Genomic DNA, 15,108 nt, shown 5'->3' with positions numbered 1-15,108 from the left:
GCTTTAAACATAGCACATGAAAAATTACGTCTTTAACAATAACAGAATTAAATATGTTGTACAGCTTTTTTATGGTGTGGACTGGAGGAATTTATAGATGAGTACAAGCATTTTCAGCTGAATGTCTTGAGGGCTGTGTGCCAGTTTCAGTCAGTAAGGATGGAAGATAGGTGGGACCGAGTACGGAAACAGAGTTTTGGACAATTTGGAACTTATGGGAGGCCAGCAAGGAGAGCATTAGTGTATTTACGTGTGAAAGTGGCAAAAGCATGTACGAAGGTTTCAGAGTTGCGGGGGGAGGAGGGAAGGGACTATGTTTTTCAAGTTTTATTCTACTGGGGCTCAGTGTCGTCCACCACTCCTGTAACCAATTCTTTCATTTTCCATGATCTGAAGTATGCTTTAACCTGCTCAATATCTAGGAAAACAATTCTGAAACCCGGGGTTAAACAGGGAATCCTTGTCACTGTACCGTGAGCATTTTAGATCCGTAATTCTCCTCTCTTTGGTAGGCAGATTGAACAAACACTTAGTTAGACTGAGATACAGACTATTAACCAACAGATAACTTTGTCAGTGAAGAATAGGTAAGTGAGCAGTACTGAGTGAAATGCAGCATATTTGCAAAATTAGCTATTTATAATATATCAAAACAAAATTAACTTCAGCACTGCAGGTGCAGTTCTGATGAAGGGTCACTGACCTGAAACGTGAACTCTGCTTCTCTCTCCACAGATGCTGCCAGACCTGCTGAGTATTTCCAACATTCCTTGTTTTTGTTTTATATTAACTTTCAGCACACCTAGATCTCAAAAAACAGTTGTTCTCTTCTCATGATAAAATGCTCTCACGAAGTTCAACAAGCACAGATCATATGTAAAGTATGCTTTTTTTTACATTGAAGGCACTCTATAAATACAAGTGGTTGCTTTTGTGATGAAGTATATTGTTCAGGCTTTCTGGAAGGAGTACGTTTGAAGGAACAATTAACCTCTTCTCATTCTATACCGTCTCTGCTGTGCTATAAATGAAGAAGGCCAAACTTGATTGACATTTTGGCAGTCAGTCATTCAATGGATTGTATACTTGGGAAATTGAGGTTTTAGGTAGGGCACAAAGTTTTCTTTTTCGTCTATGATTTAGTGCAATGTACTCCCACCGACAGATGCACTTAATGAACTGACTGAACCAGATGACGTGAAAATCTGGTCTATATTTGTGCAAATAGTAAATGTATCCTTGCGGGCATTTTAGAAAACTGCTGGTGCAGTCCCTCTTAAAGTAAAATGGGCATGGTTAGAAAATAACCAGTTTAAATTTTACTGAACCTGGTGAAGTCTTTAAATTATTTACTTTTCTTTGTGTTCCAAGCAGAATAATATATAGTGCTCTGTTAACTGTGCAAGAAAAATAAACTCTTCCAGACTTTGTCAGTTCATTGGTACTAACTTTATGAAAATATGTGTATAAGTTAATTTACAATCAGTGGCTTTTTAAAATTTAAAATTTATCCATTTTACTCAGGTAAATGAATATTAATAGCATATCCATTTTTCAATTGATCTTGAAGTAAAATATTGATGCAGCTTGCAAGAATATTGTAATTGTTCAAGGTAATTATTAAACTGGAGTTATTAGTAGAATCAGTAACCATGACTGTTACTGATTTTTTTTGAAGAAGTAATCTTGTAATTTTCTCTACTTCCTTTGTGAAGTTTTTGGCCTCAAGGGAACTCTCCTGCTTCAGCTATATCGTCAATTGCCATGAAAGGTAGATAAATGAAGATTTATCAAGAAAAAACTTTCCAAGTAAAGGAAGTAGTAGCTTGTCTTCATAAACATACTGTTTTTCTTTTTTATATTTCAATTGGTGCACTATTCATTGTATAAAAAATATACTCCTGATTTTGCAGTTCAAAGTTTATAGGTCCATTCTACTCCTATAATAAAATTCCAGCTGCATTTTTATAGTGGCTTTGTTTTAAAACCATGTTTTTTCTTACGGTACATCTAGTGACCGATTAGAAAAGCTAAATCCACAACTTGTTTCTCTAATATTTTAAACAGTGATCAAATTTGTACAATTGAGCAATGCCTTGGGCATAGCATTTCAATGAGGAGCTATTTTTAGATGTTTTGAAAATATTAAGTTACGTTGTAACCATTTTATTGTATAAAGTTTTAGCAGATTGTTATAGAAACCAGTTTCTGGCCTTTTTAACTATCGAGACAGCTGTTAGTTCTAATGAGGAGTGCTAGCGTTACAGTATTTTCAGTGATTGAGACCCGCTCAGGGAACAGAATGTTCCAGAATAGTCAGTGGTGTGTGAGGAGAAAACTGCCGCACTGTCAGCTGGAAGTGTATGCTCCGTTGCTCTCTAGGACAAGATAAATGAGTTTTGCTGTGCTTTGGCAGAGACATCAGCTTTGCCTGGGAATAGCAGTATCATACTGCACCCCAGTGGGATTGTGCTTTTAAATTTATGGGCTATGATTGATAAAGCAAATGAGGGGACTTATTGCTCCTCAGGTGTGACAAAAGGGATAGTCCTCGCCTTACAGATTTACCTCGTCACTGAATTTTATGATAAACCAACTGTTTTGTGGAACTTCACAGTTTCACTTTTACAATAAAAGAGTTAACAGTTATTCTTGATGGCGTTCTGCAAAGTTGTCATTTTCAGTCAGCTGCTTTGGCAAATCATGGCCACCATTAAATTTGAACCAATGGCTTTTTTTTTCTGTTAGAGCACATGTAGTTGGTCCTTATTCTCAGACCCCACAACACATCTGCTTTTATTCTAGAAGACTTTAGTCAATATAGTGCTTTGCAAAGTTTCCTTAGCTAGATTAGGCCTTGTGAACAAATATTCAAATTCCTCTCTTTTTTTAGTTGAGTACGATGCTCAAGTTAAACCAGTTTAAGATTTCCCCCCATATCAAATTTATGGTCAAAATAAAGCATTTAAATAAAATTCACTATTGCTATTGTCATTTTAATTTCATATGCATTTGACTTTATTAGCTAACTTTCTTACCCTCACTTTCTGATTGAATGATTTTAATTAAATAGGGTTTCCACCAAAACGACCACTGATTTAGAAATTAATAATTGAGCAATATAAATAATAAAACTTCAGACCGGCATTAAGCAGCTGCCTTTCCATGCAATAATGACCGGTTGTATTTGGTCACAAACCCGCAATGAACAGAAACTTGCTTTTTTAAGTGCAAGTTTAGCTTCATTCTTTAAAAAAAATTGTTTACACCATCTCAACCAGTAATTTACAGTGTTGTTGATTTGCAACAAGTTTTCAACATAATTATCTTCAGTAGCAAACTGCATTATATTCAAAATCCATTTCCACAAATGCTTCCACTTCTACTTTCTATGCAGTTAATGGGTGAATCGTGGTGAGAATGGAGGTGGCTGAATATGTATCTGTGAATAGATGATTGTCATCTAGGTGAGGAGACTGCAATTTGTCAGGCATTGTAGATTACTGTGATGTAGCTGTGGTAAATTGAATTGACATATGTATTTTGGTACAAGGTATGCTCAAAATCTCTTGACACAAAGTGGAGATGGATTGTACTTGAAGGTTATTTTTGTGAAATAATACTGTAGTTCCTGGAATATACCATGAGCTTCAGAGTCACTTTATTTTGCTTGAAGCATACAATTCTAGCCATAAACCTAATCATGTTATGGGTGTGTCCATAACATTTGCAGGTGCCATTTGTATTGTACCAGCGCAATCAATACACCTATTTTCTCTTTTTTTTCTCCAAATCTTTTTGTGTTCATGCTGGATAGAAATAATCATTATACAAAGCTTTAATGGAATTTTTAATTCTGTACAACAAAAAAATTGTTGCTAATGTCTGGCTGCTGGAAGAATGTGTGTGATGATGATGCATGAAAACCTTAATGCATTTTGGAGACCTAGTGAATGTGTGAGCATTTCCTGACAAAACAAAAATCATCTCACATCACCACGTTATGTCTCCTTCTTATTCCTCCCACCCACATGCTGTTCTCCAGCGTACGCCGTCTTCCTGGTGTTTGAGAAACAAGTAAGTGTAGAAACTACAGTTTTGTTCCTCAAATAAATTTGAATTTGGAGCTATACATGGAACATAAGAACATAAGAAACAGGAGCAGGCCATTCGACCCCTCGAGCCTGCTCTGCCATTCAGTAAGATCATGACTGACTCCACTTTCCTGCCTGTCCCCCTCCAGAACCTTTGACTCGCTTGTCACTCAAAAATCTGTCTAACTCAGCCTTAAATATATTCAATGACCCAGCTCCACTGCTCTCTGGGGAAGAGAATTCCAAACACTAACAACCCTCTGAGAGAAGAAATTCCTCCCCATCTCCGTCTTAAATGGAAGATCCCTTAATTTGAAACTGTGCCCCCAGGTTTAGATTCCCTCACGAGGGGAAATGGCCTCATACGTTTCAATAAGATCACCTTTCACTCTTCTAAATTCCAATCAACATAGGCCCAACCTGCTCAACAGGTTGTAAGACAGTCCCTCATCCCATGAATCAGCCTAGTGAACCTTCTCTGAACTGCTTCCTATGCAAGTATATCTGTCCTTAAATAAGGTAACCAAAACAATGCCCTGTACAATTGAAGCAAGGCTTCCCTACTTATATACTCTATCCCCTAGCAATAAAGGCCAACATTTCATTTGCCTTGCTAATTACTTGCTATACCTGCATGCTGGCTTTTTGTGGTTCTTGTACAAGGACACCCAGGTCCCTCTAAACTGCAGCATTCTGCAGTCTTTCGCAGTTTAAATAATGTGCTTTTCTATTCATCCTGCCAAAGTGGACAACCTCACATTTTCCCACATTATACTCCTTCTGCAAATTTTTTGTCCATTCACTTAACCTATCTATATCCCTTTGCAGACTCTTTGTATCCTCCTCACAATTTGCTTTCCTACCTATCTTTATATCATCAGCAAATTTGGCTACAATACAGTCAGTCCCTTCATCCAAGTCATTCATATAGATCTTAAATAGTTGAGGCCCCAGCACTGATCCCTGTGACAGTCCACTAGTTGCAGCTTGCCATTCTGAAAATGATCCATTTATCCTGATTCTCTCTTTCCTGTTAGTTAGCCAGTCCTCTATCTGTGCTAATATAATCACCCTCAACACCATGAGCTCTTATCTTGTGTAGTAACCTTTTATGTGTAACATTTTACTGCTTGGAAGAAGACTGTTTTTAATGCCTTTATTTTTCAATATTTGAATGGCTTGGGTATACAAATAAAAAATTGCAATCAGATTATGAAGAGTGTAATTCAGGTTGTGTGCAGTGATTTCAAAAGCATAGCTATAATATATAACAGAGGTTCTCAAATCATGAAGAGTAATAAGGAGAAGTAGCTTCCAGTGGCATAATGTCAGTAACCAGAGGATACAGATTTAAGGCAAAAGAGCCAGAGACAAGATGGGGAAACATTTTTTAAAGCAGCAAGTTGTTATCAGGAATACAGTATCTGCAAGGGTGGTGGAAGCAGATTTGTTGGATAAATACTTGGAGAAAAAAAATTACAGGGCTATGGGAGTGTATCTAATTTTAAAGAGCCAACTCAGGCACTGTGGGCTAAATGGTTTCCTTCTGTGCTGTCTCATTGTATGCTTCTATGATTCTGTTGAAAATGTTGTGCATCATATTTTGTGTCATGAACTGTCATGATTGGTTGAAATTCTAAACAAATCACAACTTTGCAAGTATCGTTGTGACCTTAGTTGAGACCGTTAACAAGAGATATGAACTCCCCAGACAAATTTAAAGAATTGTACAAGATTTCATGTTTTAAGACTTTTACTATAACAACTAAACTAAAAATAAATATTAACTAAACAGTACTTGGTAGGTAGCTAATACACTAAATTACAGAGAAAGGTATTTCCCATCAACTTATTAACATACTTGAGAACCCCACACCACATTTATATATTACACAGTGTTCTAATCAAAACTGTATCTTTGCATTTAAAAGTCCCAAACTCCTCCCAGTTGCAATGGGTTGGATCTCCCAGACCTTCTCAAAGCCAATGTCATAGAGTCATAGAGAGGTACAGCACCGAAACATTCTTCCAAGCGCTTTTGACCTGGACTTTTGTTAATTAGGAAATCTCTGGTGATCCCATTGTCCTTTTTGCCTCTGCAAACTTCAACTTTCGAATTGGTTTCATGTCTTAGCAGCCTTTTGCTGTACCTGAGATACGAGAGCAGTTGCTTTTTTCTCTCTCTCTCTCATCTGAGGCTGCCCTTGCTGGTCTCCATGTCTTCCTTTCTTCCTCACAGCCTGTCAGACTTGGGAAAGCGTGTTAAATTTATACGGAATCAAAAGTCAATAGTCATTTGCCATTTCCAATATTCAGAGTCCATTAGTCTGGCCATATCAAAACCACCCGGGCCTTCCTTTGTTTTCAGGTGTGAGCAATTGCAACTCAAATTTGCATTTTCCGAGCCCCAGCTCCCTGTTTATGATCTGAGAGTCTGGGAGAGCGAAACCCATTGTGCCAGGTGTTACAACCTTGCACTGTGCTTCCAAGTTGTGATGGTAACCATGATCCCTGTCTTGCCTCTAGGCAAAGTTGGTGTGAAGTCATATGTCTCTCCCGAATCCTTTCTACACTGCATTAAAAATCAGTTTTTAAAACCTAATCATACTACAAAGTCCAGCATTCATAATACTATTCAGCTGCAGATATAACTGATTAAGCTATGCAGATGTACGAAAATCTACCTAAATAGAAACTTGACTAATTAAATCACCCAATACTCTTAAATATTTTCATCCAAATGTTTCCTCCTTCAGCTTGCTCTCTATTGGAGGTGGTTATTGCCTGACACATGGCGCAAATATAATGAGCAACGTGGTTCTAGTGGAACCCAAACTGAGCATTCATGAGCAGTTTATTGGTGAGCAAATGGTGCTTGATAGCACTGTTGAGTCCATGCATCACTTTGCTGATAATTAGGAGTAGATTGATGGGACGATAATTGGTTGGGTTGGATTCATCCTGAATTTCTGAACTGGACATGTTTGGGTTATTTTCTCCATGTTCAGCTAGATGTCATTGTCATAGCTGTACCAGAATAGCTTAGCTCAGGGTACAGGTAGTTCTGGAGCACATATCTTGAGCACGACAGCCAGAAAATTGCCAAGGCCCGTAGCAGTTGCTGTATTCCTAGTCTCTCGTCATGTAGAAAATATTCTGATTTGTCATTCTTGGATCCAAAGTGGATGAACTCATGTTGCATGTTTACTGCTGGCTCATGTTGAGTCCTCCCAATCTACCAGCTCTCATGGTTGATCATGCAGATATATAGAGTCCTAGGCCGGAAGTTGACTTTGAGGCAGTGGTCCCGCCCATCAGCTGAAAAGTTGGGGAAGAGCCTGGCTCTGCTGGGCCTGGAAGCCATACTGCTGTTTTGAGTTTTAGGCCCTTAATTGACCTCAGTGGGGACTTCCACCCCTCCCCTCCAAGGTGGGGAGAAGTACCACCTCCAAGAGCTGCTGGCCAATCAGAAGGCTGGCAGCTCGTCAGTCCCAGAAATGCCACACGGAGCAGTGGCCACTGCTGGGACTGCAACCAGCAAAAAGAGGAACGATGGATATGCCCTTCAAAGAGTTACGGGAGGGGTGGGGGAGTTCAGCCCACATCGGGGACTATTAGCTAGGCCCCGACGAGGGTGAGTGGGTTGGAGAGCAGGGTGGGGGTGGTGGGTGGTGGTTATTTTTAGCGGGGGTGGCCTGTAGTGCTCGGGGGGTGGGATCATCCGTAGGGCAGGGTGCCAAGGAGTGGGTGTTGTAGTAGTAATGTTGGACTAGTAATCCAGAAACCCAGGCATGGGTTCGAACCTCACCACGACAGATGGTGAAATTTGAATTCAGTTAATAAATCTGGAATTGAAAAAGCTAGTCTAATGGTGACCATGAAACCATTGTCAATTGTTGTAAAAACCCATCTGGTTCACTAATGTGCTTTAGGGAAGGAAATCTGGTCTGGTCTACATGTGACTCCAGACCCACAGCAATATGGTTGACTCTTAAAACGCCAACTGAAATGGCCTAATCAATCACTCTGTTCAAGGGCAATTAGAGATGGGCAATATATGCTGGTCTAGCCAGCGACGCCCACATCCCACGAAAAAATAAAAAAAAGCAAGAGGGCCGCACCCCCCCCCCCCCCCCCCACCCCAAGCCTGCAAGAAGGCCGGCAGGTATTACTGGATGGTCTCCTCAGGTGCTGAAGTGCCAGTCCACCACTGGTAAAATACTAGCAGTGCTGGGAAGAGGCTGTTAAGTGGCAATTAATTGGCTACTTAAAGGTTTTAATTGGCCTGGGGCGGCCAGGTGTTGGCCCCCTGTCACCACTGGTTAAAAAGCGGGGGCGGGTAAATGGTGAGCACAGTATCCCCCGCCTCCCACCTGATTTAAGCCCCCCCCATCTTCTGCCTCCTAACCTGCTTCCAGTAAGGGGGGTGCACATTAAATTCTGGCTGTAGAGTCATTATGGCATAGAGAGAGGTTATTCGGCCCATTGAGTCTATGCCAGCTCTCTGTAGAGCAATCCAGTCAGTCCCATAAGCCCACTGTCCCCTAGCCCTGCAAGTTTATTCCTTCAAGAGTCCATCCAATTTCCTTTTGAAATCATTCATTGTCTCGGCTTTCACCACCTCTTAGGCAGTGATTGCAGGTTATTACTACTCAATGTGTAAAAAAAAATCTTCCTTACACCCTCCCTGCATCTCTTGCCCAAAACCTTAAATCCGTGTCCCCTACTCCTTGCACCATCAGCTAAAGGGAGCAACTTTTCTTTGCCTACTTTATCCAAACCTGCCAGAATCTTGTACACCTCGATCAAATCTCTAAGGAGAACAAGCCCACTTTCTCCAACCTAAACTTGAGGCTAAATTCCCTCATCCTTGGAACCAGCCTGGTAAATCTCCTCAGCATCCTCTTAAGGACCCTCACATCATTCCTGAAGTGTGGTGATCAGAACTAGGCACAGCATTCTAGCAGAGCTTTATAAATGTTCTGCATAACTTCCCTGCTTTTGTACTCAATACCTGTATTTATGAGGCCCAAGATCCCATATGCTTTACTAACCGCTCTCTCAATATGTCCTGCCACCTTCAAAGATCTGTGCAAATGAACCCCCAAATCCATCTGTCCCTGCACACTCTTTTAGAACTGTGCCTTTAACTCCATATTGCCTCTCCCTTCTGCCAAAGTGCATCACCTCACACTTCTCTGTATTAAATTCCATCAGCCACTTGTCTGCCCATTCTGCTAGCCTGTCTATGTCTTGTTGCAGGCAGTTCATATCATCCTCACTTCTGCCACACCTTCAAGTTTGGCATCATCAACAAATTTTAAAGTTTACTCTGTATTCCAATAGCCAAGTCATTTATATATAAAACTCTCTGACTTGTTTCTGTCCTTCAGCCAATCAGCCAATTTTTTTATCCAAGTTGACACTGACCCTTATTCCATGAACCTCATATTACAGCTAGAACTTGGGATTCAAAGCATTGACACAGTTAAATCTTCCAAGGATTTTTCACATTAAAAACAATTATTAAAATAATTTACTGTGTAGCTCTAAGTAAAACTAGTAAATTAATATAGTTAGCTAAACAATTAAAAGTAAATTTCACTCTCAAAAATTGGAAATATATATTCAGTTCAATAAAATTGACTCAGTACCTTTTTAGTTCTGAGGCTTAAAGTTGTTTCCTTTTTAGGTATGTTACTTATTAGAAAGATGAAAAGGCCTACTAAAATCCCTGATTTGTGTATTTAATCAGGCTGACATTCAAAATAAATGGGAATTAATTATATAGGGATAAAGGTCAGGCCATAACCCTAGCAGGGTCCAACAGAAGTGAGAGCTCACCATTTTCCAGGCCACTGCTCACCCAGACAAACAAATACTGCAAGAGTCTCCCTGAAGATCTTGGCTGCCAAGCTGGAAAGCAGGATTGTCACTTTAATTGTGGCTTGCAAGAATAGTGAGACAGCAGAAATTAAGTCTTGCTGGAATGATGACCTTAGCTTTCACGATGTCTGTTGTCTTGGAATCTGCAAGAGCATTTAGAAAGGAACATTTCAGTACTAGTGAATCATGTACCAAGTTTATAAAATATCTCTCTCTACGCAGATGGTTTGTTTATTTTTGACCGATCTGGACAAAGTAAAGCAACTCCTTTGTCAGGATTGTGTAATCAAGAAAAGGCAAAATTATTATTTTTGGGTGGCTTTTTGGAGCTTTCACATGCAGATATGAGTTCAATTGTAGGCTGCTATGTAGAACCCCTTTGTATTGAAATGGGAAATGACTTGCACTGATAAAACCCCATAGGTGGAGAGTTGGAAATTAGAAAATGTTTTCAGAGTCAATTATTTAGGAAACGTTATTTCAAACAACAAAAAGGCATTTTTGAAATATGTATTCTTTTGGGGACTTAGAAATTTCAAAAGGTTGATCGCTTTTAGACTTCTGACGAATTGGCTTCCCTGTCTGTATTATTGAGTATTATTAATTAAAGTTCCTGATCTGTTGCTTTTGTCTCTATTCTCCATCCCCAACATATAGGGGAGGATGTAACATGGAACAGGAAGTGGTTGGATTCTGCACCCTTTTGAAGTATTAGAGATCTGTGAAACAAAAGATCCCATTCATAGAAATGGAATGTGATATGCCAGCTTCATAATTTATCATATCAGTGCCAAGATTTTATTTTCTGCACAAATTATTATACAATTCATCAATTTTGTTCAGGTTTGAGTGGAGATCTATGCCCATTACAAACTGGCATCCAACTGCTCAAACTCCATTTCTATAGATTCCTATAGCAAAGAATGTATTCGTCCTAATGGTTTGAACTGGATTCAAATCTAGGCCTAAGAGATGAATCTCAGACTTTCTAACTTGTATATTCTAAAATAAAAATGCAAAATGCTAGTAATGTGGAACAGAGTGTCAGGGGAGGAGGTGGCATAGTGGTATTGTCACTGGACTAGTAACCCAGAGACCCAGGGTAGTGCTCTGGGGACATGGGTTCAAATCCCACCACAGCAGAAGGTGGAATTTGAATTCAATTAATAAAAAAAAAATCTGGAATTAATGATGGCCATGAAACCATTGTCGTTTGTTGTAAAAACCCATCTGGTTCACTAATGTCCTTTAGGGAAGGAAATCTGCTGTTCTTACCTGGTCTGGCCTACATGTAACTCCAGACCCACAGCAATGTGGTTGACTCTTACATGCCCTCTGAAATGACCTATCAAGCCACTCAGTTGTATCGAACCGCTACGAAGTCAATAAAAAGGAATGAAACTGGACGGACCACCCGGCATCGACCTACCCCAAATGGACTGCAGCGGTTCAAGAAGGCAGCTCACCACCACCTTCTCAAGGGCAATTAGGGATGGACAATAAATGCTGGCCTGGCCAACGATGCCCATATCCCATGAATGAATTAAAAAAAAGAGAAGTTTTGACCTTTACTTAATTCTTTGTTTTTGTCAGCAACTATGAACATGCTCTCTTATCCAGGTTTGACAGTGGTTTTGTACCTAAACAGTTAACACATCTCTTTTTTTCCCAAGAGCTTAATTGACCTGTTGTGACTTCTGACATTTTCCATGTTTAATTGTGTTACTAGCATTTGGAGTTGAAAAAAAATATATGTTGTATGTGTATATATTATATTTATAAATGCAAAGAGCTGTGAGGTCCACCAGTTTAAAAAAAATCTTAATGCATCTTTCACTCTGAGGGAGCCACCCCATGCTAAAGTAGCAGGCTTTAGCTTTAGGGTGGTATTAAATTAAAGAACCTTGCTCCATTTGCACACAGTAGTTTAATCCTTAGTAAACCTTAATTTAACGTCAATTTGAATTAAGTGTGCCTGCATAAAAGGGCCTCTAGTGGGTTGGACGCTGCTAAATTCAATCAGCATCCAGATCAGTATGTGAAGTCTGCATTCCTTGAGTAGCACACAGACAGGAACAACTGCCATTGTAAATTACAAAATATTAAATTTCATTAAATGTTCATACGTGATCTTGTCCGTTTTTTAGGTCCATCAGTCCTAGATGGAAGATAGAAATCAGAAACACTGACAATTCACTTAAAGTAGCAGGTGGCACTGAGCAAGATATATGCATTGCATTTAAAATAGAGATATTTTGAAAGAAAGAAAGGCTTACGTTTACATGGCACGATTCACAGGACGCCTGAAAGCAATTTAGTCACTCTAATGTCAGAAACGTGGCAGCCAAATTGCACGCAGCAAGGACCCACAAACAAGAATGAGATAATCAGATAATCTGCTTTTACTGTTGTTTGAAGGATAAATATTGATCAAGACACCGGGGAGAACTCCCCTGCTTTTCTTCGAAATAGTGCCATGGGATCTTTTACGTCACCTGAGAGGGCTTAACGTCCAAAAGATTTTTTGATTCGTTCATGGTACGTGACTGAAGTTGACAAGACCCTCATTTATTTCCCATTCCAAATTGCCCTTGAGAAGGTGCTGGTGAGCTGCCTTCTTGAATGGTGGCAGTCCATGTGTTGTAGGTACACACACATTGTTGCGAGGGAGGGAGTTCCACAGTTTTGACTCAGCAACAGTGAAGGAAAAGTGATATAGTTCCAAGTCAGGATGGTGTGTGGCTTGGAGGAGAACTTGGAGGTGGTGGTGTTCCCATGCATCTGCCGCCCTTGTTCTTCTGGTAGATGTCGTGGGTTTGGAAGATGGCATCTCCGACAGTGCATTATTCCCTCAGTACTGCATTGGAGTGTCAGCCTAGATTTTTGTGCTTAGTTTCTCGAAGAGGGACTTCAACCTCTAACCATCTGACTCAGAGGTGTGAGTGCTACCTACTGAGCCATGGCTGACACTCGGATGCACTAAGAGGATTCACATTTGTTAATTTTTATACATTATTTTTGCCAAGTTTGTAAGAAATTTCAACCTGGAACGCAGGGTTGTAGTAAATTATTCTCCAGTTTTGGTCTTTTGCCCAATGTATTATGAGTCAGAAGATTCTGGACTCACACTTCATGAAGTTCAAGTTTGCGTATGATAGTTTTGTCAAAGTTTGACAGGTTTTTATTTTGTCTGATTTTTGGACTGCCCAGGAAAGCCAGTAGTAACCATGGCTTGGGAATTGATTTGCATACTTGGTGTGATTGTTTTTTTGAAGTCTAATGATAAATCTAAAAATTACTGTTAATATTGAAAGATGAACATTTAATGCAGTTGTTCAACACTCCTATCTCCTATTTACATGGATGCTTAAAAACATTTAAAATAAACAGAGAAATGCCATACAAATATATTAAATATTCATCAGCTGACAAAAGCACCAGTAGTTTCTAGGCTATATATTCTGTATGCTAGACTATGTAGCGGTGATAGGCTGATAATCCTGTTGTTTCAATAAAATTATTTGTGCATATGCTGAACATAGCAGTTTGTGGAGTAACTTAGTACTTCTGGAGTAGTTTCATCAAGTCCAGGGATAAAATAAATTTCTGGTCTTTCTCCACCTCTCTCTCTATAAGAAACCACATTTTGGAACTGTCACTCGAAGGCGATATGAACGTGGGACATGCTAGTGTAGTAAAAGCTGAGGTGAGGTTTAGTGCATGTTGACAATGGAGGGAGTGTTACTCTGCATCTACCTTGTATTGTACATGACTGTTCATGAGTGCAAAGATTTACCAAGAAGAATGAGGTAGATGGTGTATAAAAAAAGTTATAAAAAACCTGGTTAGCAATTTAATACTTCAGCTAGAGACAAATCTTCAATGTGTTGCTATTAAATTATTTAATGGTTATTCACTTTTTTTTATATCTCTTTTAGTACTGTAACATCTGCTGTCTTTACTGTGGGAGATAATGTTGTATCTGGCAGTGATGACAGAACTGTAAAAGTCTGGGATCTCAAGAACATGCGATCTCCTATAGCAACCATTCGTACTGACTCAGCAGTCAACAGGTAAATGATTTTAGATGTATTTTTATGTGCTAAATGCTTATCGGTCGCTAAAGGAATAATTTCTTCTCTTTCTCACTTTTCACAGTCATTCATTCTTTCTTTCATTCTCTCGTACTTTTGTTTCAAAATGCAAATTGCGCTCAATCCTATGCTGCTTCTGGGACACGACAAGAAGGGTGCTTAATTGAAGAAAAAGGATGCTGTCAACATTTTACTAAGTAGCTATTACATTCTAGGAAGGTTGTATTATTTGATTTATGATCTGATAATTTTCAGAACTTTATTATAAAAGTGCTTAAATCCGTCCATGGCCTTGCCGCTCCCTATCTCTGTGACCATCATCGGTCCTACAACCTTCCAAGATCTCTGCGCTCCTCCAATCCTGGCACCTTATGCATCCTTGATATTTAATCGTTCCAGCATTAGCAACCGTACCTTCAGCTGCCTATGCCTTAAATTCCTTTCGTAAACCTCTCCGCCTCTTTACATCTCTCTCCTCCTTTAAGATGCTCCTTAAAATCTACTGCTTTGACTAAGTTTTTGATCACTTGTCTTAATATCTCCTTATGTGGCTTGGTGTCAAACTTGGATAACATTCCTGTGAAGTGCCTTGGGAAGCTTTATTACATTAAAGGTGCTATATAAATGCAAGTTGTTGTTCATAATGATATTTAGTTGATACCACAAACTCAACCATGCTGTTTAAATATTAAGGGTACTAGCTAAAGTGCTGCGATAAATCTCTGTGCTGAGGAAAGTCTGTGTCCAACACGATTGGAAATGGGATCTCCTGTATAATTCCTTACAAGGTAAATTCAAGACCTTATTCAGGCCATCTTGACGGTTTGGCAAATAGGGTAGGAGGGAAAAGAAGAGCTGCTTTCACATGTTTAAATTCCATTAACAGAGTACAGAATGTAGCTAATTTACTGACCCAGTAGATGTAGGAATGATACGGGTGAAAACATAAAATGGAGGGAGATAGATATAACACAAGAAAGGTATACATTTTCAAATGACCTTCTTTGAGGATATAAAAGCAACTTAAAATGGAT

The 15,108-nt window shown here is 39.3% G+C and overlaps 1 protein-coding gene and 1 long non-coding RNA gene across 2 annotated transcripts in view; one reads left to right on the top strand and one right to left on the bottom strand.

Moving 5' to 3' along the window:
* The window catches only part of LOC137349396 (uncharacterized), a 44,942-nt gene extending 43,638 nt beyond the window's left edge, over window positions 1–1,304 (bottom strand). The window contains exon 1 of the long non-coding RNA XR_010969381.1: window positions 704–1,304. This is a non-coding gene — a long non-coding RNA (uncharacterized lncRNA). The remainder of the gene's footprint in view (window positions 1–703) is intronic.
* The window catches only part of wdr37 (WD repeat domain 37), a 152,768-nt gene that overhangs the window by 113,750 nt on the left and 23,910 nt on the right, over window positions 1–15,108 (top strand). Inside the window, 1 exon segment of the mRNA XM_068014911.1 lies at window positions 13,919–14,053. Coding sequence (XP_067871012.1) covers window positions 13,919–14,053 — 135 coding nt within the window.

Source organism: Heterodontus francisci, chromosome 2 (genome assembly GCF_036365525.1).
Source record: "Heterodontus francisci isolate sHetFra1 chromosome 2, sHetFra1.hap1, whole genome shotgun sequence".
Lineage (NCBI taxonomy): Eukaryota > Metazoa > Chordata > Chondrichthyes > Heterodontiformes > Heterodontidae > Heterodontus > Heterodontus francisci.
Note: the sequence above shows the minus strand (reverse complement) of the source record. Positions and strands in the feature narration are given on the sequence as shown.